Genomic DNA, 20259 nt, shown 5'->3' with positions numbered 1-20259 from the left:
TGTGAACGCATAAATGCGCGGGTGAAGGGACCTAGGGATGCCGACCCTCGGCCAGACCTGCGAATAAAGACATTATATTATGGTAGGAGGAGAGGGTCCGCCCTGGGGAAGCCGAAATAGCTCCAGCCTGAGCGGAGCCCCACCCGCCGCCAGGGTGAACCTGGAGGGGGTGAGGGAGAGGGGAGGCCCCAGGAGCCAGGAGCTAAAGCGGGGCGCCGACCCGGGGCGGGCGGAGGGGGCGGGGCGTCACCCTGGCTCGGGGGCGGGCCCGGGGCGGGCCCGGGGCGGGGCTCCCGCGCAGGCGCAGCGCCAGCCGGGCCCGGGTCCGGCGCGGAGCCGGGCGCACTGACTCCGCGGCGGCGGCGGGAGAAGCGCTTCCGGCGGTGACGGCGGCGCCACCTCGCAGGTCCTGCCGGCGGCGCGGGCGGCCCGCGGGCAGCGGTGAGCCTGGGGGGAGGCGGCGCGGCCGCGATGGGAGGGAGAGCGCGGAGCGCCGGCGGGGATGCCGCGGTGCAGCCCGCGCGCCCTGCCCGGGGACGCCGGGGCGCGGGGATCGGGGGCCCCTGACCGCTCCGGGGCTGCCGGGCCGGGCTCCTGGCACCCGGGGCGCCGCCAGCAGCGGCGGACAGCTCCCCGCGCCGGCTGCCTGGCCCCCTGGGCTCTTCCGATGGAGGGGCCCCCTGAGCGCGCGCCCCTGCCACGTGTCCTGCGGCGGGGAGGCGGCCAAGATGGCTGCGCCCCCCCCCGCCCCGCGCGCACGGTCCCTAGGCAACCAGGTGGCGCCGACCCCGCGCCCCCCGTGCCCCTCTGGCTCCTGGTTCTCAGCTGCTGCTGGCGCAGAGCGGGGCCCGTGGTCAGCGGTGACCCTGGCGCAGAGCGGGGCCCGGGGTCAGCGGTGACCCTGGCGCTCACAGTCCAGCCGGGAAGGGATGGGCCACAGTCTGGTCCCGGCCTTGCGTTTCTGCGCTCTCCGGATGTGCCCCATCTGTCACAGGCCTCGCTCCGACCCCTCAGGATGGCAATGACCCCGTTGTCTGCCGCGTGTGCAGGGGATCCAGGTCCCTTCCCTTCCCATTCCTCCGGCTCTGGGAGGTGCCCCGGCTGCCTTCCTAACGGGATGAGAAAGCTGGGCCCAGAGAGGGTGAGCCAGCTGCCCAAGGTCACGCAGCTGCCCGTGGGCAGAGCCAGCCGGTTCCCTGTGGCTTCCCCAAAGGGGCTTCCCGCCGCGCTGTCTGCGTCTCGCCCGCGTGCACAGCCCCTGGGCGCCGCACCGCGGTTTCCCTGAGCGGCACTGTCAGCGGGCGCACCGAACCCCTTTATTCTCTCCTGTGATCGGGCCTGGGCTGCCGTCCTCTGGCCCCGCGGAGCCCTGACCACAGGCTCCTCCAGGGCGTCTGTCCCGCACCGAGTGAGATGCCTGCACAGCCACTCCCCTCCGTGGGCCCAGGCCTCTTGTGGGTCATTTTCCCCGAAGACCCGCCTTCTCTCTGCGGCCTCGCCTACAGACTGGGACTTGGGGGCCCCTAGATCTCCTCTTCCTGTGTCCATCCCGCCCACGGGCTTCCTCCGAGTCCCGGCACCGGATGAGTGGAGGAGGGGTGCAGGCAAGTGAGGGGCTCTGCAGCCCGGACGGTGCTGGGCTCAGACGCCGGGTGTGAGATGGATAAGGCGGGAGGGGCGTGGAGGAGGACCACCAAGAAGTCCCTCCCACTCTCCACTCAGGCCTGCAGGCTTCTGTCTGGATTGCCCAAATGAGGTTGTTTGGAGAGAAGTCCCACCCAGCCCCCAGATGCAATCGCTCTAAGGATGAGCTTTAGGGCTGGGGTCAGGGGTGGGGTACACAGGCTCCGAGGCCCATAGAATTCCGGAAAGGGACGGCGCGGTCGGAGGGGAGCCTGCAGAGCAGGGGGCTGCAGTCCAGCAGCAGGAGGACATTTAGGGTGCTCTTCACGTTCTGAGCAGTGTCCTGTCCCAGGTGGACGGGAATAGGAAGGGGCGGACATCCGCGCTTCCTGGAGGAAAGTGGAGAGGACCACCCGGGCCGAGGGGCTCCGAGGCTGCGGCCGCGCTGCTCTCGGCGCCACGGGGTGCCCGGGCCCCATGTCCTCCCCTGGGGCAGCTCCTCCTCCGCAGCGGTCAGATGCACTTCGCTGGAGTCTAATCGTGGTAGAACCTTCACTTGAGGTTAAAGGGGAAGATCAGGAGCAGTAAGTCATTAAAGAAAAACACTGCCCGGCCAGCACGGCTCAGTGGCTGAGCGTCGACCTATGAACCAGGAGGTCATGGTTCAATTTCTGGTCAGGCACATGATTGGGTTGAGGTCTCAGTCCCCAAGGGGGGGGGGGGAGGGCATGCAGGAGGCAGCCGATGAACGATTCTCTGTCATCCTTGATGTTTCTGTCTCTCTCTCCTCCTTCCTCTCTGAAATCAATAATATATATATTGAATATATATATATATATATATATATATATATATATATATATATATATATAAAACTGTCTGTGTAAGTTAGCCTAGAAAGTGAAAAATTAAATTAAATTAGAATACGTAACAAATTGACATCTAACCATATGAAGTTCAGAGTTACTCAGTTTCTGGTTAACTACTATGAACTTGTGAAATCTTTTCCTAGACAGGTTACATACCTGTGAGTGGATTCTTCAAAGTGGGTAGAATAGTCAATGGAACACGTCCTACATGTTACAGACGGGTGGTATTTTACCATTCTCACAGGCTGACGCCACCATCTTGGTAGAAACCAATAGAGTTGCTTTTTAATGAGTAAGAGTGTCACCCATATGATATTGACGAAGAAACCCAAACCCCACATTGATCCCGAGGACTGGATGTGGACAGGACCGCGTTGTTACCGGGTGTTTTAATGCTAACAGGAGAGTGGGGTCCACGTGGTGGGTGGGAGTGGGGCGGGGAGGAGGGAGGGAGAGACAGAAAGACCCATTGTACCCCCATGCCCGCCTGGTTCCAGACAGGACCCACCTCCCACCGCCTCCCCTGGCCGGGAGGAGAGGGGGCAGCAGACGGCCCTGCCCTCTGCGGGAATGTGACTGCTCGCCCAGGTTCAGCCTTCCGGTCCACCATCTGTCCTCCTCGGCCGCGCCCATGGCAGGGAACGTGTGGGTAACCGGCTCAGAGCCAAGCGCCAGGCCTGCCGTTTGGCTCACGAGTGCGTGGCTGCCCGGCAAACACGTCGCCCTGGGCTCCGAGGGTCAGGGTGCGAGCAGAGTCAGACCGAACCGCCCTGCCGGGCTGGCCATCTGGGCCGGGCCTGGCTTCTCTGAGGAGCTGCCGTTCCTTAACGGGCTGGAGCAGGACTCAGCGACCTAATGCCGCGCGGCCAGCCCCGCGCCGGGCACTGAGGCACGCGTGGCGCCCCGTGGTGCCCACCGTGCCTGGACGTGTTCCTCCCCACCGGCCCTGTCGGAGCTCCGTCCGCCCGCAGCCGCTTCACCCCGTTCCCAGGTGAATGCCATCGCCGTCCGTTAATCTTTAGCCAGGGTTAAACGTCCTGGTTCCTCCGTCCGGGCCAAGCTCATTCCCTCCCCCTCCCTTCCTTGGAATTATGGGAGGCCATTTCTGGCAGGAGCGAGAAGTTTGAGAGGAAGTTTCTCTTGGGGAAGAGTCTTCCCCGGTCACCGTTCCTGCCCGCTCAGGCAGCCACGCTCCGTCCCACTCCTCCCCCCACCCCGCCCCCACCGCAGCCACAGCCTTTGTGGCAGTTCACGGGGGTCCAGGGCCGTAAGCCTCTTGTACACTCCAGCTTGCCCCTCCTCTGAGCACCTCTGATCCCCATCCTACAGATGGGAAAACTGAGCCTCGGCCGAGGGAAGTCTCTCGGGAGACATGGCTGGACGGGGAGGGGCTGCCGAGGTCGGAGTCCAGTTCCGACCCCCGTGTGGCCAGGGAAGGCACCCGGGCTGTGGCCACAGGGCGGGGCCTCCACAGGACCAGCAGCCCGCGGGAGTGTTTATTGCCCCCAGAGGGTACGGCGCTCCCCGGACCGGGCAGGGCATGTGGTCATTACTTGTCATTTTTATGTTCTTTCAAACAGCATTTCCCCAACATAACTGATCACTGCGTCTCCCAAGCCAGGTTCCCGGGCCCCCCAGCTCAGAGAGCCAGGGTTTCAGGGAGATCTCTTTGGGTCACAGCCACCTCTCCGGGGCGCAGGGGTCCGGGGGCCAGACAGCTGAGGGTCACGCCCGGGCACTGCCGCGCACCTGAGCAAGTTCGCGAGCCTCCGGGTAGCCGAGCGGTACGAGGGTCAGATGAGATGACACAAGGCAGGCTCTTAGAACACGCGGTTATGACGTGCTAGCGGGTGTTAGCAGGCACCGTCCTGGCTCTGCGGACAGAGGCTCAGGGACCTGGAGTGTGGGGCGACCCTGCCAAGCCGCAGGGGCGAGCGGGCAGAGTGGGTGGAGCTGGAATCTGAACCCAGGCCTGCCTGCTGCCCCCAGGGTTCACCCTCCCCTCATCGCCCACCTGCCCGCCCACGGCTTCCAAGTTCCAGGATGGACCGGGTGCCCCCCTCCCCCCCCTCCTTGGAGCCAGGAACTCAAGTTCATCCAGCCAGCTGGTTCAGGACGCTAAATCAGTCTGGGGTGACTAACGGGAGCTATCCGAGGGCTGAGCGAACCGGCTGGTCCAGGACAGTCAGACACAAACCGGTCAGGGGAGACGGACAGAGCTGCCCGGGGGCTGAGGTCCTGGAGGCGGTCCCGCCCTCGCACGGCTGTGAGGACTGTCCCTCCAGCCCGTGAGGAAGGGCCGGGCGCCCAGGAGGGTCTGTGCAGACGGGGTGTGACTTTAACTCACACTGAGACCGAAGGCGGGAGGCCGGCTCTCCCTGTCACTGGAACCCTGAGGGCAGGCGTGTCAAACTCAGGCGAGCACGGGCCGAATGAACAGGCAAACGTGGATATGGCCACAAGAACAAGAGCTTCCGTTTCCATAGAAACAGGTTTGTTTCCACAGAGACGTGCTGAAGACAAAGGGCTGAAGTAAACGAGTCATCCTTAACATAAAATAATAGAATATTTTAATAATATTTTTCTTGAACAGTCACCTACCAGGCACTGAATAACTGCATAAAATAATAAGCATAACGCAAATAAACCTGTTTTTCTTGTTCTCTGAAAGCGAAATATTCCGTTGCACACACCAAACAAGTCTGTACAGGACTAATGACGTGGCCATGGGCTGCTGGAATATTCGCTGCTGGTATTAGTGGAGAGAAATGGTGTGCCTGCACGTACGGGAAATGAATGCAACACAAGTCAGTCCTTATCGGACACTGTCGTTCGTTATTAATAATTATGTACAACAGGATATTGTACAAATTAAGTTATGAAATTTTCATTGAGATGTTGCTTACTGTTGTTATATTGGCTGGATCACAAAAGTATTCGTTGAAGGGCCCGAGTTTGACATGCTTGGTTGAGGGGCCCTGGTAGGTCCACTGCCCTGACTGCTCTCCTGTCCGGTCTCAGGGCAGAGGGGCCGGGCAGCGGAGACGGCGGGCGGAGTGGCCGGTGGGCGGGCAGTCAGGGCAGCACGTTGGTCCGTTAGGCCCCCGGCGCCCCAGTCGCAGCGCTAACGTCAGAGACCACGGCCCCAGGCCCCCAGCACAGACAGATAAGGGCGAGGGGGGCTGCAAAGGGACAGTTACCAAACTGGCGAGGAGCCTGGAGGAGCAAGCGCTCCTGGGAGCTGGCCCTCCACCTGCCCCACGAGGGCGCCGCTAACGGTCCGTTTGTAAAAACACGCCTGTGCTTGCGCGTCGGGGAGCCTCCTCCTCCAGCCCCTGCTCTCCGGTCGCTGCCCTGGAGCCTCAGCCTCCGCTCTCAGCACCCCTCCCTCCTCCGCGCCCCTCCCTCACCGCTGCAGGTGAGCTCTGGTCCTGTGCGGACCAGCAAGTGCCGCAGGGTGTGGACAGCAGCCCTCAGGTCCTCGCCCACAGGAGCCTGGCCAGCGGGCCCCTCTCTGGGGGGGCCTTCGCTTAGCTCACCCCTGCAGGGGGGGGCGGTGCGTCCTGCCTCTTCCACGCTGTTCTGCGTTTCCGAAGCTGATTGCTGTCCCTGCAGAGCCTCGGTGAATGTGGCGCCGAGAATGCCCGCCCCTCCTCCCGGACCGATGTCCCCCAGTTCTCCGCCAGGGCCTCTGACCTGCGCTGGGCGTGGTCACAAAGGGAGCGAGCTCATCCTGGAGCAGGTTTCCCGCTGCCTGCGCTGCCCATCCCGTGGTCCCCGGCCCTCGCCACGCCCGCTGTCCGCAGCCCGGTCACGCATGTGGACCCGGGACGTGCCTCTCCGAGAAGCACCCATTGCCAAACTGTGGGGAGGAAGCCACAGGCCCCACCGGGAGCCACTTGGGCTGAGCCCACGACACCACACCAGAACCTAACACCCGACCTAGTTGCCGCCTGCACCTTCCCCAGGGATGGAATCCTAGCTGGTCCGTCTGGAATTCTCTGGCCAGCGCCTCTGAGGTCACGAGGTCATCTGCCCCATCGGAGGCTCCCTCTCCGGCCCCGGGGAGATGAGTTCTCCCTTCCCGTCCCCTCCCCCGCGGCCCGGAAGGCCTCCGCTTTGCACAGCTCCCGGGCGGGGCCCACTCTGCCTGCAGAGGGTGCTGCCTGCTCCGGAGCCGGTCAGTGCGCCACCCAGGTCTCCGTCCGCCCCAGTCAGCTGTCCCTTCGCAACCGTCTGCACCCACTGGTGCTGCAGGTCACCTCTCATTTCAGCCTTGTGGGGGAGGGGGAAATGCAGGTCACCCGCAAGGCCTGGGTGCTGGGCTGCTTCCCAGTGACCAGCCTGCAGGGAAACCACAGCCCCCCCTCCACACACACACACACAGGACGGCTCAGTCCCTCCGACAACTCAGTCCCTCCGACGGGCAGAGAGTACAAAGGCAGCTCAGACGCAGCAGATTGATGATTTCTTCCCCAGAAGGAGGGTTTCCAGCATGAGGCCGTGCCACCACTGGTTTTCTCTCTAACTTTCTCTATTTCCAGTTTCTCTGGGTAGTTCTAGGTTCCCCAGAATAAGGCAGGTGAAGCCGTGTCTGAGGGGCTGGGCCTGGTCAGGCCTCACGGAACTCTCTCTTTGACCCGCCCAGTTGGCGACCATGTCCGGAGAACTCCCGCCAAACATCAACATCAGGGAGCCGCGGTGGGACCAGAGCACCTTTCTGGGACGAGCCAACCATTTCTTCACGGTGACGGACCCCCGGAACCTGCTGCTGACGGAGGAGCAGCTGGAGGGCGCCCGGAAGACCGTGCAGGACTACAGGTAGCGCCCGGTTCCGCTCTGGGCCGAACGTGCTCACAGCTCATCGTGTTAGCCTACTGCCCTTAACCTTCCCTTACAACTTCGTGTGTGTGTGTGTGTGTGTGTGTGTGTGGTGTGTGGTTTGTGTGTCTGTGTGTGTGTGTGTCTGTGCGGTTTGTGTGTGGTGTGTCTGTGTGTGTGGTGTGTCTGTGTGTGTGGTGTGTGTGGTGTGTCTGTGTGTGTGTGTCTGTGCGGTTTGTGTGTGGTGTGTATGTGTGTGTGGTGTGTCTGTGTGTGTGGTGTGTGTGGTGTGTATGTGTGTGTCTGTGTGGTTTGTGTGTGGTGTGTGTGTCGTGTGTGGTGTGTGTGTGGTGTGTGTGTGTGTCTGTGTGTGTGGTGTGTGTGGGTGTGTGTGTCGTGTGTGTGTGTATGTGTGTGTCTGCGGTTTGTGTGTGGTGTGTGTGTGTGGTGTGTGTGTGTGTGGTGTGTGTGTCGTGTGTATGTGTGTGGTGTGTGTGTGGTGTGTGTGTGGTGTGTGTGGTGTGTGTGTGGTGTGTGTGTGTGTCTGTGTGTGTTTGTGTGTGTGGTGTGTGTGTGGTGTGTGTGTGGTGTGTGTGTGCGCACTGGAATCCTTTTTATTAAAAGTAGAATAGGAATAGGAAGACGTGTTTTGTTCCTCATTGCCTGTGAAGTCCCCTTCTCACAGTGCCCGCCCTTCTCTCCAACACACCCAGGCCTGCACCTGCAGCCCCGGGCATCCTCTGCCTCAGTGGCGATGGCCTCGAACAGCAGGCGGATTGCCGAGAACTAGGTGGGGGGGGCCAGGCTGGGTGACTCTGAGCTCAAGTGCAGTGAAGTCTGTATAACTTTCCAGTGGGCCAGGCCTTCTAGGCAGAAACTTCATTTGTTCCCACGGGACTACAGAAAAATGGAAGCCCTCAGGACAGCGGCTAACACAGGGGATGGGGTTAGCCAGAGACTCTAAAGCTGGGGCCGGAATGCCTTGCCTGGCCCGGATAAGGCTCAGGCCCGAAAAATCATTTGTTCCAGCCCCGCCAAGGATGAGGGGCAAGGTAATGAAATGTTTGACCGAATACAGCAGGCTCGTTTTTAAGTTGATAATTATGTATGGCCCTCGGGTGATGTCATAAATATCCAGGCAGCCCTGGGCAGAGAAAAGGCTCCCGCCCCTAGATAAGGCGTGCATACCAGCTGCCTGAGCCAGACCGAGTGGGTGCTGACGATAAAAGACGTTGCAAGTTCTGACCTTTTACCTTCCGTTTATCTCAGCACATGCACTCATTTCTTTCACAATCATTCTTACACAATCTCGGATAGTCTTATGTATGAGGATATTTACTTCCTGGTCCTTTATGGATGGGAAGGATGAGAAGCAGTGACCTTGTCAGCCTAGGTGGCTGGTATAATACCCTATTCACTGCCCGATTAAAAGCATGGGCTAGTTCCTGAGGCGGACGTCACAGAACCACAAACGGAGTGGCGTGAAACAGTGGGAGCGCGTCCTCTCCCTGCTCTGAAACCAAGGAGAAGACGGGCCTGTGCCTCGGAGGTTCCAGGAAGAGTCCTTCCTTCTCCCTCGAGCTCTCGGCGGCTCTGAGTGCTCCCTGGCCGGTGGCCACGTCGGGAAACCTCCGCCTCAGTCAGCCGCGGCTGTCTGTGCCGCTGCATCTGGCTGTCCTGGACGGCCCTCCTCTTAGCAAGTGACACCTGCAAGCACCCCGTTTGCAAATGAATTCACATCCCGGGTTCCAGGCAGACGTGCTTTGTGGGAGCGGAGTCAACCCAGGATGGATGGTCCGGAAGGATATCTAGCGACGCAGAGAAACGCTAACATCACTGATAAAGGAGCAGCAGGTCTGCGTGACGCCTTTGAATACACACACGCGTGGAGACTGCAGGAAGGATGGAGTGTGTTCACTAAACCCTCCCAGGGGGCCGGGCAGGCAAAGGCTTCCACGATATAATCGTTGGAATGAGTTTCTGTGTTTCCTGGATGTCTAGCAATGCCTATGTGCTTCTTAGATAAGGAGGAAAAATAACGAACCCGTGTAATCTAGGTTTTCGAGCTATAGTATGAGAATGAACTGATATTCTTGACTGCCGCAGCTTTTGTTGTCCAGTCAGCTAAAAAATATTTTAGAGTTTGCAAAGTTCAAAATGCGTTTTTAAATGTGTCATTTAAAACAAAGAAAGTTCCTTCCCTATGACATTAGGCATGTTTTGGTTTTTCCAAACGTTAGGTGATTTGAGACGTGTGGGCGTGAGATGCTCCTGTGATGTGTCATGTCCCTCGTGTTGGTGAGGTTTCTGGGTCTGTGAGGGCTTCGGCGCTCGGCCCAGGAGGGAGGTGGGACCTGAGAGCTTCCGGTGCCTATCCCGAGCCCCGGGGGAGGCGTTTGGAATAAGTGGTGTTGTGTTGTTTCCTAGACAAGGAATCGTCCCTCCGGGCCTGACTGAAAATGAGCTGTGGAGAGCAAAGTACATCTATGACTCGGCGTTTCACCCCGACACCGGAGAGAAGATGGTCCTGATCGGACGGATGTCAGCGCAGGTCCCCATGAACATGACCATCACAGGCTGCATGATGACATTCTACAGGTGAGTCGTGGCCGGGGACAGCGCTCCTTCCTATGGCGGCACTGCACGTGGGCTGGCGCTGTGTCCGTGACGTTATTAAATAAACCACTTCCTGTCCGTTCCGCACAGACGCAGCCCAGGGCTCCGCGGTGCCTTCCCCTCTGCTCAGTAGTGTTCTCTCTGCTGCTCAGAGGAGCTGCGCTTCCCCCGAAGCTCAGACCCGCAGGACAATGAGGTGGAGGGAGAAAGGGAAAGAGAGTCTATGCAGATTCTCTCTCCTCCATTCCTACGTCAGTGCAGGTGCAGGTGGAGGTGGAGGTGGAGGTGCAGGTGGGAGGGGTCAGGACCACACACGGAAGGGCCGACAGTGGCAGAGCGCCCGCTCTATGCCAGGCTGTCCACACATGTAAGCCAAAGTGTGAGTCATCGCTGTCTTTGCCACGATCCCCTGACCTCAGTGTCACCGTCTCCAACGACCGAGGAAACTGCGAGGAGGGTCTGTAACGCCTTCCCAGCCGCCAGGTCCTGGCTCAGTGTCCTCCTGTCACTGGGGTTCGAGGCTGCAGGTGGGGGCGGCGGCGGTGGGGGCGTGACGCTCGCTCTGTTCCAGGACCACACCGGCGGTGGTGTTCTGGCAGTGGATCAACCAGTCCTTCAACGCCGTGGTCAACTACACCAACAGGAGCGGAGACGCCCCCCTCACGGTCAAGTAAGGCCCAGTGCCCCGCTGCCCTCCCCGTGTTCCCCTGGCGGGCGGGGACGCTCTCCGATGAAGTGCCTTACGGGATGCCTTCTCATCGGTGGCCCGATCCTCAGACACCACTCGAGCCATCGGCGGTGCCGTAGGAAGATAGGGCTCCCCACCCTCAGCTCTCCTCCCCCAGAACACACGGCAGCTCGGGCTGGCCTGGCGTGAACCTCGCACCGCACCCGTCTGCCCCGTGCGTGGGGACAGACCGCCGGCGCCCGCTGTGTGACCGGCCTCTGCAGGGGCCCGGGGGCTCATACACCTGCTGGGTCATCGGTGGAGCAGAGAGGGAATGAATGGGCTCAGTTGTGCCTCCCTGCGGAACGTTCTGGACGGGCCAGAGGGACGGCCCAGCGGAGCTTGCAGCACGGCCTGTCCCACAGGCCAGTGTGTTATTTTTCGCTCTAACTGCCTGGACAGTCTGGGTTCTGCTGTCGTCATGGGTAACCAGCCACGACGTCACAGCAACTCGCATCCAACACGTGAGCTAAAACGTATCTCTGAACAGGATACAATTGCTCGAGCTTAACTGTATTCCAGAGATGAGACTTTGTGACTTTTATGCCCCGAGGCACCGTTTTAGGAAGAACAGCATGGCACGTTCCCTTTCAGTGTGCGTGTTGATATTGGGAAAAGTCTTTTTGTTTTAGTTTAGTGGATGCGCCACAGACACGTAGGCCACTGCCTGTCCCCACACGTGCCATGTCCTGCCCACTCCCGGGCCCCTTCCTTCCGCCCCTTCCCCATCCAGGCCTGGTCCGGGGTTGTGTCAGGTCCCATACACGCGGAATCCCCTGTGTTTGGGTCTGCTGGCCCTTTCTCCGGCTCCCTGCCCTGCGGGTGGGCACGGACACGCTTTACGGGCTCTCCACGCTGACCATGCCTGCTCACGTTCCCCACCCTTCCCTTCAGCAAAGGTCACCGTTCCGTGCGCTGTTCTCTCTCCTCAGCGAGCTGGGCACGGCGTACGTGTCGGCGACCACAGGCGCTGTGGCGACCGCCCTGGGACTCAACTCACTGGCCAAGGTGCGCGGGTCCTCCTGCTTCCACGGGAAAGCTTCGTGATTGCCTCTTACCTGCCCGGCTCCCGGCACTCCACTGTCTCAGAATAGCTCAAGTCCTTTCACTTTCTCATTATGGTCATTCCCTTCGACTGCATGTCTTCTGTGTGTGTGTGTGTGTGTGTGTGTGTGTGTTTTAAAGATATCTATATTGATTCCAGAGAGGAAGGGAGAAGGAGAGAGAGAGGGGGAATCATTACCCAGCTGTCTCCTGCACACTCCTTATAGGGGATCAAGCCCGCAACCCGGGCATGTGTCCTTGACCAGAATCGAACCCGGGACCCCTCAGTCCGCAGGCCGAACGCTCTATCCACTGAGCCACGCCAACGTGGCTGTGACTGCGTGTTTTAGTCACCGTTTCCTAGGGAAGGGCTGTCACCCGCAGCCAGAACCTTGGTCAGGGCCTGGCACAGTGCTGAGCTAACGTGCTCACCCACCAGCGGCTGTGCAAGAGGGGGCGGGCCAGCACCTGACCCCAGAGTCTGGGACTCAGCGCCCTCCACAGTAAGCTGCCCAAACGTCCCAGAAGCCTCACACGCCCAGCCAGAGACATCCAAAAGCCGCTAGTGATCAGGCGGGAACGCACTGCCGGCCTGAGTCTCTGCACAGGACCCTGCGTCTCCAGTAGTTGTCAGGAAGCAAGGGCATTGGCGCCCGGGCGTCCGTGAGAAGTGAGCTCTGCTCTCGCTCGCTCCCCCGCAGCACGTGTCCCCGCTCGTCGGACGCTTCGTGCCCTTCGCCGCCGTAGCCGCTGCGAACTGCATCAACATCCCGCTGATGCGGCAGAGGTCAGTCCGCGGTTTCTGGGAACGGGCTGTGCAGCAGCGAGACTCTCCTAAGAACTCACGCCGCTGACACTTCTAAAAACTATTTTAACGTTTGCAGATAAAAGCGTATGAGATTGGGGATTTGCGTCCAAGCAGTGATGAGTTGGCAGTGAGGATGGTCCGCTAATGAGCAGGCTTAGCCGACGAGCTGTATTTACTGGGATGGGCTCAGGGCAGGAGGTTAGGATAATCTCCCAACTTCTGTATCACAAAGCGTCTCACAGCGTATCTCCAAGGAGGTCTGCACACAGGAAGTTTGTTCCCAAACAGGTCCTTGGCCCGTGGGATTTTCTTTTGGAGTTTAAAATAATCTTTATCTTTGGGAGTTTTTTGTTTTTTTTGTTTGTTTTGTTTTTTAACAATTTAGAGAAGACAGAGGAAGAAAAAACACTTTGGAACGGATAATGAGGAACAGGTAGCTATAAAGGTAGCTTTTGGAACTATCCCCTTGCTACTAATGACAAATACCCCTTGGCGCCATCTGCTGGTAACTCCTGGGTCCTCCTCGGGTCCCTCAGCGAGGCCTGAGTCAGGTCTACCTCTCATTTGAAAAGCCACTCAGATTTGCACATCAGCATAAAAATCACCCTTACTCTTAAGTAGCATAGTCACGCTGAGGCGTATTTCCACTAGAATTGCTACTCCTTTGTTTATTACAAAGTGACTGTTATTTTACTTTTGTGCCTCCTGCTTGAGGATTACACTTGTTCATAGGATGTTAAGAGACTCGTTTGTGCCCAGATGACTCCTGGGTGGGTGGTAGGATGAGGTGGGGACGTGACCTCTCAGCGGTGTCCTGAAGACACTGAATACCTGGCATGCGTTTTGCTCTGCAGGGAACTCAAACTGGGCATCCCCGTCACAGACGAGAACGGGACCCGCTTGGGTGAGTCGGCACAGGCTGCGCAGCAAGCCATCGCACAAGTGGTCGTCTCCCGGATTCTCATGGCCGTGCCTGGCATGGGTCAGTATGACTGTCACCCACCCATCCACCCACCCATCCAGCCAGCCATTCACCCATCCATCCATCACTTACCCATCCATCTACTCATCCACCCATCCATTCACTCATCCATTCACCCACCCGTCCACCCACCCACCCACCCACCCACCCATCCACCCACCCACCCATCCATCCTTCATCCACCCACCCACCCCACACACACAGACTGAATTAGTGTCAGTGCATCAGTGAACCAAACCCATCACTCCCTGGGTCGCTCCTCCACAGGTGAGAACACCAGCAGCTGCGGCTCAGGTGGGGTGACTCCCAGGGTCACCCACAGGGCGTGTGCCTGGCTCGAGCGGAGTGTTTATCTTCTGCTCCATGCGGCTGCCCACCCCCACCGCGGTGCCTTCGTTTTATTGGCACAGGAGGCAGACATTCCTGGTGTTGGCGCTGTTCATATTTAAAGTTAAACGTCAAGTTCTCCTCAAGCTTATAGCGCTTTCGGCTGGACGAGAGCGTTCCATTATGGAACCAGCGGGTCGTTCCCCCCAGCCCTAAAGGATCTTATAGAATTCCTGCAGACAGCTTCACCCTGAGAGTGAGAAAGGCTTACGGGCGACACACGCCTCTGGCCACATTGCTGGGGGCAGTGGGAGCTGAAAACACGAGAACTAACGCGTTATGCGGTCTCCCTCTCCTTGCAGTCATCCCCCCGTTCATCATGAACACGCTGGAGAGGAAGGCCCTCCTGAAGGTGAGCGCCCCGCCGCGGCCCCCGCCCCGCCCCGCCGCGGCCCCCCTCCCCTCCGCCGGGGCCCCCCTCCCTCCGCCGCGGCCCCCCCCCCCCCGCTCCGCCGCGGCCCCCCCCCACCCTCCGCCGCGGCACCCCTCCCCTCCGCCGGGGTCCCCCCTCCCCTCCGCCGGGGCCCCCCTCCCCTCCGCCGCGGGCCCCCCTCCGCCGCGGCCCCCCTCCCTCCGCCGCGGCCCCCCCCTCCCCTCCGCCGCGGCCCCCCCCCCTCCGCCGCGGCCCCCCCCCCTCCGCCGCGGCCCCCCTCCCTCCGCCGCGGCCCCCCCCCCCCCGCTCCGCCGCGGCCCCCCCCTCCCCTCCGCCGCGGCCCCCCTCCCTCCGCCGCGGCCCCCCTCCCCTCCGCCGCGGTCCCCCCTCCGCCGCGGCCCCCCCTCCGCCGCGGCCCCCCCACCCCCTCCGCCGCGGCCCCCCTCCCCTCCGCCGCGGCCCCCCTCCCCTCCGCCGCGGCCCCCCCCCCCTCCGCCGCGGCCCCCCCCCCCTCCGCCGCGGTCCCCCCTCCCTCCGCCGCGGCCCCCCCCCCCCCGCTCCGCCGCGGCCCCCCCCCCTCCCCTCCGCCCGGCCCCCCTCCCTCCGCCGCGGCCCCCCCTCCCCTCCGCCGCGGCCCCCCTCCTCCGCCGCGGCCCCCCTCCCCCGCCGCGGCCCCCGCCTCGCCCCCCCCTCCGCGCGGCCCCCCCCCCCTCCGCCGCGGCCCCCCCTCCCCTCCGCCGCGGCCCCCCCCCTCCCTCCGCCGCGGCCCCCCCCTCCCTCCGCCGCGGCCCCCCCTCCCCTCCGCCGCGGCCCCCCCTCCCCTCCGCCGCGTCCCCCCTCCTCCGCGCCCCCCTTCCGCCGGGCTCCCCCTCCGCCGAGGTCCCCCTCCCCTCCGCCGCGGCCCCCCCTCCCTCCGCCGCGGCCCCCCTCCCCTCCGCCGCGGCCCCCCTCCCCTCCGCCGAGGCCTCCCCTCCGCCGCGGTCCCCGCTCCGCCGCGGTCCCCGCTCCGCCGAGGTCCCAGTCCTTCCATCCCACCCAGCCCTCACGCACAGACCGCTCCCACCGAAACCCGGAGCCAAGAACCTGAAGGCCCGTGGCACTCGGGCACGTAAATGAAAAGATGGTTCCAGAACATTCCATTTCTAGTCTCAGATGTTTGAAGTAGCTCCCACGGATGGAAGCTGCTGCCCTCGTCTCAGTCAGCAATGGGAGGGGTTTGGAGGCAGCCTCACGGAACAGTGACTCGCCCCAGTTACTTTCCTGGGAGAGAATAATCCATTCATCTGGCACCCCCAGGTGGTCCCCGTGTGAGGAAAGGGTCCCCCATCAGCACCCGCTCCTGCTCTTTCTTTCTCGGAGCTGTGGGTGGCGTTACGCAGGTCTCCTTGCACTTGTGGTCCCAGTCCCACCCATCTGCCCATCTGCCCACCCCCTGGTGGGTGGGTGGGTGGATGGATGAATGGGAAAACAGATGTTTCCCTCTCAGTCTTACACGTTGACATGAAGCGTGCGACGGAGTGTCATGGTGGCTCTCCAGTTCCCTGCCGTCCTTGCGGGTGGGGCTCTGGGTCTGTCCCCTCCTGACGGCCTCTCTCCCTCTCCAGCCCCTCCTCCCTCCCTCACGGCCACCTGTGCGAGGGCCTCTCCCCGAAGGCGTCCTCGGGGACCACGGTACGCCTCGCACAAGCTCGGGGTCACGACCTCTAACCACGTTGGCTGATGTCATGACAGCCAGTCTGCAGCTCGGTCGCGGCTCTCTCTTGGCCTCGGTCATGGGACCATCTACTCATCACCCTTGCATGCGTTTTGATGCCACTTTTGAAAACTAAAAATCTAACAGCACGTTCTCTCCAGAAGACTGACCAACTCACTCATTTCCACTTAAACAAGCGACAGGCAAAGTGTCTGCTGCCAGCCATCGCTTTAACCACACTGACAGCCGCGAGGGCCGAGAGGGGGATGAGGGGAAGGGGGGGGTGCTTGTGGGGCTGGGGGTTTGTACGTGACCACGTGCCTGAGGAAGGGACACGGACGCTGACACTGGAGGGTGGGGCTCTGCTGCTCCCTGCAGGTGCAGCCGCGGTGAGGGCAGCCCCGTGGGGCGCGCTGCCCGCCCCCGGCCAGCAGGAGCGTGGTCACACACAACGGCACCTTTCAGATCACGTGCAAGGGGTGAAGGAGCGAAGCCGTGGTCTCCGCACACGCGTTTGCTGACAGGCGGGGGCACGGGACGTCAGGACTAGCACGCGTGCTGCAGTGTTCCCCCGGTTCCCCCAATCTCAGCCCGCCTGGGCCTGTAACAGTGGGGTTCCCCCCAGCCCGTCGGCAGAAGAGCCTGTGTGACAAGTCCCCCAAACCGCTTCTTTCTCGTCACAGCGGTTCCCGTGGATGAGCGCGCCCATCCAGGTCGGGCTGGTTGGCGTCTGGTGAGTAGAATTCCTTCGAGATCATTTCTCGTTAAAGGTCTGTGTGCGGCATAGGGAGAGGGAGGGGCGGGAGGCCACGTGGGACCCGGTTTAGGAAATGAGGACTCCCAGCACCCCTGGGAGAGGTCCCGACAGTGAGCTGGACGTGAACTGTCTTTAGGGGGAACTTACAACATATGGGACTATCTGCATGATTCTTTGTAAACTCCTGCTACCTCTGGTTTCTTTTAAATTACAGTCTTTGGTGTAATAAAACGACACAAACAGAACATGGTTTTTGAGGCTCCAAAGAGAGAAAGGGGATTGTTGGGAAAGTAAACTAGGAATAACCTGGGAAGTCGACTGTTTCCAAGTGCTCTGATTTGCCTTTTCTTTTTTCTTTTTCTTTTTTCAGTTTGGTGTTTGCCACGCCTCTGTGCTGTGCCCTCTTTCCTCAGAAAAGGTAAGTGTTTGTTCTTTGGGACGGTCATGAGTCTTCATCCGACAAACCAGACCCACCCTGGGTTACAAGTGGCACCTCACGTCGCAGGGGCTGTTGTTCCATTTCACTGGTAGGAACATTGAGGCTCAAGCAGACGAAGGAAGCCAAGGTCTCTAAAAGGAACAGCTGGAGGCAGAAAGCAAACGCACATCTGCTTAATTTCGAAACTCGCTCTGCCTGCTCCCGCTCCCCCTGAAAACGCTCCTTCTTCTGTGAGAGGTTAACTCTGGTGCAGATTTGCTTTTATGAAAATGTCCATGTGGCTTGTGCCATCCCGGCTGTGGGCACGTGTGTCTGTAATGCAGACACCTGGGCGTTCCAGGGGCACTCACTCCCCTTCTCCCCGGAACAGCAAGGACCCGCCCTTAGCTCCTGTCGGCATGTCTGCTTCCCTGCTTCCTGCTCGTGTTCTGCCTCGAAAGCCTTCCCGTGTGCTTCTGCCCAGGCCGTGGGTGTGAGCGCTGGCCTGACGGGCAGCTCAGCTGCCTCTAGACTTAGGTCTCCCGTGGCCTCCTGACCTCTCGCCGGGGCCCGGGGCCGCGGGTCTGCCGTGTGGATGGGTGTGAGGCTGTGCCTGCGGGCCAGGTCCCGGCTCGGGGTCTGCACGCTCTAGGCTCAAGGAGAGGCTCTGGGTGGGATGCGGGGTTCCAGGCGACCTTTCTCAGGTGCCTGCACCGGACAGAGCGCGCCACCATTCGCCCGCCCATCCTCCCTGTCCGTGACCTGCCATGCTTCAGCCGAGAAGCCACCCCGTTCACCCCTCAGTGTGGAAGCCAAGGCCCCCCCCTCGGCCCCTGTAACTCTGTCCTCCCTCCTCCCCCAGCTCCATGTCCGTGAGGAGCCTGGAGGCCGAGCTGCAGGCCCAGCTGCAGGAGAGCCACCCCGCGCTGCGCCGCGTGTACTTCAACAAGGGGCTGTGACGCGGGAGGCGCCCGCACAGCCCGCCCACCCCGTGCGCCGGCCGGGGGCCCCGCCTGGTTCCTCCTGGCACGGCAGGTCTTCGACCTCCCTGGCTTCCGGAAGGATCCGGACACGATGTGTGTGTGAATCTCGGCTAAATGATTTTACCTGGAGGCTGTGTACTGCGCCCGCCCTGTCTGAGGATGAGGCGCCGAGGACCCCTGTTCACACCCCTGTAGCAGGTTCACATGTAGCACAGTCCATGCAGCGGAGACCGTGTTCCCAGGTGAAGGCAAGGCCGTGTGCCCTGCGTGTCCTGCCTGATTCCACCGGAACGCGGACGGGCCGGCGGGAAAGACGTGGGACCGGTGCCGGCAGATCTGTCCGTGGGACGGGCGTGTGACGGCCGAACCCCCATAGGAACAGGTGTGCCTCGCGGGTGTCCCCCTCTTCTCCGAGGCCTGGGTGGGCCTCTCTGAGCCTTCCTTTCCGCCTCCAAAGTGTTCTCCATGTGTCCGTCTTAAACCCTTTGAAGCAGAAGATTCCCACAACACAGCCGGCCTGCGTGTGTTCGTTGCCATGGACGCCGCTCCTGAAAGAGCGGTAAAGCCTGAGCTCCGGGCGGGCTCCCCGAGGTGCTTCCGGTGCTCTCACCGTGCCCAGCCGGCGGCCACAGAATGCCCACCGAGCCCAGCACCTCCCCTCTGCTGAGGAGCAGCGGCGGCCGACGGCGGAGGAACTAGTTCAGGCGCAGTCAGGAGCAGGAGAGCGAACGTGGGCTGTGTCTGCCTAGCTTTACCCGGGGCTCCAGCCCCTCCGCTTTCTCCTCGGTGTAACCAGGTTTGTGAAAAGGAGCACACGGGCAGGAGGCCCCTCGCCTCCCCCAGAGGCCCGTCCCCTGAGGCGCAGCAGCCGGGGAAGGTGCTGGCCGCAGCGGCCGCAGGCGGGAGCGGCCGTGCCGGCATTGGCTGTCAGTGTTGGCTGTCAGTGTTGGCTGTCAGTGTTGGCGCGGCGTCTTGCTGGTGTTGGTATCAATGTACTGTTTCCGTCCGGCTGGATGAAATGTTAAATAAACCCGGGATGAAAGCAAATCCTCTCTTATTTGTCCGTAAAGGATAATCGGTTTTCTGTTACTGTCGATGGCACCTCCTGTTCAGACTTCCTGCCTGGGTGCCATCCGTGTCCTCACGGAGAGAGGTTTCTGTTTTCTGCCGTTAGAAAGAAGTGTATTTCTAGGTGTGGCCTCCAGCCTCCACCTTGCTGCCCCCACACATCACACATGACCAGGCGTGTGACAGTGGAGTGGGGCGGGGTTCTGCTTACAGAACTGGCACCAGGGCACATGGCCAGGAAACCTGCTTCTGGGCCGGATGTCAGAGTCCGATGGCAGCCAGCGTTTGCCGTGTTCCCAGAGAAAATTCGAGGAACCCAAGGCCGGGGCCTTGGCCACAGACTAAGGAGCCAGGAGGACCCATTTCCACCCACCCCCTCACGTCTCAGCGTGGCTTACGACCCTAACTGTTCATCACGTCGGTTATTTAAAACACCCAAGAGCTTGGGTCCGGGGTCGGAGCTGCCACGGCCCAGGTCACTCACTCAGGCTGCTGACCTTCTCTGTGACCTTTGGTTCTGTTTGTTTGGAGAAAATCATGCATCTGCCTCCTGGGGTCGTGAAGATGAAATGAGAGGGTCCCTGGGCAGCGTGTGCATAGTGCCCAGCGGACGGCAAACGTTGAATACATGGTACCCATCAGACATTCACTCGTTCTGGCCCAGTGGTCGGCAAACTCATTAGTCAACAGAGCCAAATACCAACACAACCAATTGACATTTCTTTTGAGAGCCAAAAACTAACTTCTGCGCATGGGCCACGAATAAGCTGACCAGACGTCCCGCTTTGGCGGGACAGCCCCGCTTTGTAACAAATTGTCCCGCGGTGTTTTAAGGGACTTTTTAAAAACACTGCGGGACAATTTGTTACAAATCGGGACTGTCCCGCCAAAAGCGGGATGTCTGGTCACTTTAGCCACAAAATTTCAATCGCACTGGACGTGCACGCCTGCACGTGGTATTTTGTGGAAGAGCCGCATGTGGCTCGCGAGCTGCAGTTTGCCGACCACGGGTTTAGAAACACAGTCAGCCTCAGGGTGAGCTTTCAGACCCTGGCAGCCTCCCAGAGCTTACCCACAGCCTCCTGAACGT

General features: G+C 61.0%; 1 protein-coding gene across 2 annotated transcripts; it reads left to right on the top strand.

Annotated features, from left to right (window-relative positions):
- Window positions 1-296: 296 nt before the first annotated feature.
- SFXN1 (sideroflexin 1) lies at window positions 297-19148 on the top strand. 2 transcript variants are annotated; one of them, XM_045576858.1, is made up of 12 exons: window positions 297-441; window positions 7141-7313; window positions 9741-9911; window positions 10501-10599; window positions 11589-11664; window positions 12402-12487; window positions 13363-13490; window positions 14180-14229; window positions 15855-15921; window positions 16627-16676; window positions 17071-17118; window positions 17981-19148. In XM_045576858.1, the coding sequence occupies exons 2-12, from the start codon at window positions 7150-7152 to the stop codon at window positions 18458-18460; spliced, it is 1419 nt and encodes a 472-aa protein (XP_045432814.1). In that variant the 5' UTR covers window positions 297-441; window positions 7141-7149; the 3' UTR covers window positions 18461-19148. The 2 variants fall into 2 exon arrangements, with proteins under 2 accessions (XP_045432814.1, XP_036280553.1); XM_036424660.2 differs by lacking the exon at window positions 15855-15921 and having other exon boundaries at window positions 17981-18141.
- The last annotated feature ends 1111 nt before the right edge of the window (window positions 19149-20259 follow it).

Source organism: Pipistrellus kuhlii, unplaced genomic scaffold, assembly GCF_014108245.1.
Source record: "Pipistrellus kuhlii isolate mPipKuh1 unplaced genomic scaffold, mPipKuh1.p scaffold_m20_p_8, whole genome shotgun sequence".
In the NCBI taxonomy this organism is placed as follows: domain Eukaryota; kingdom Metazoa; phylum Chordata; class Mammalia; order Chiroptera; family Vespertilionidae; genus Pipistrellus; species Pipistrellus kuhlii.
Note: the sequence above shows the minus strand (reverse complement) of the source record. Positions and strands in the feature narration are given on the sequence as shown.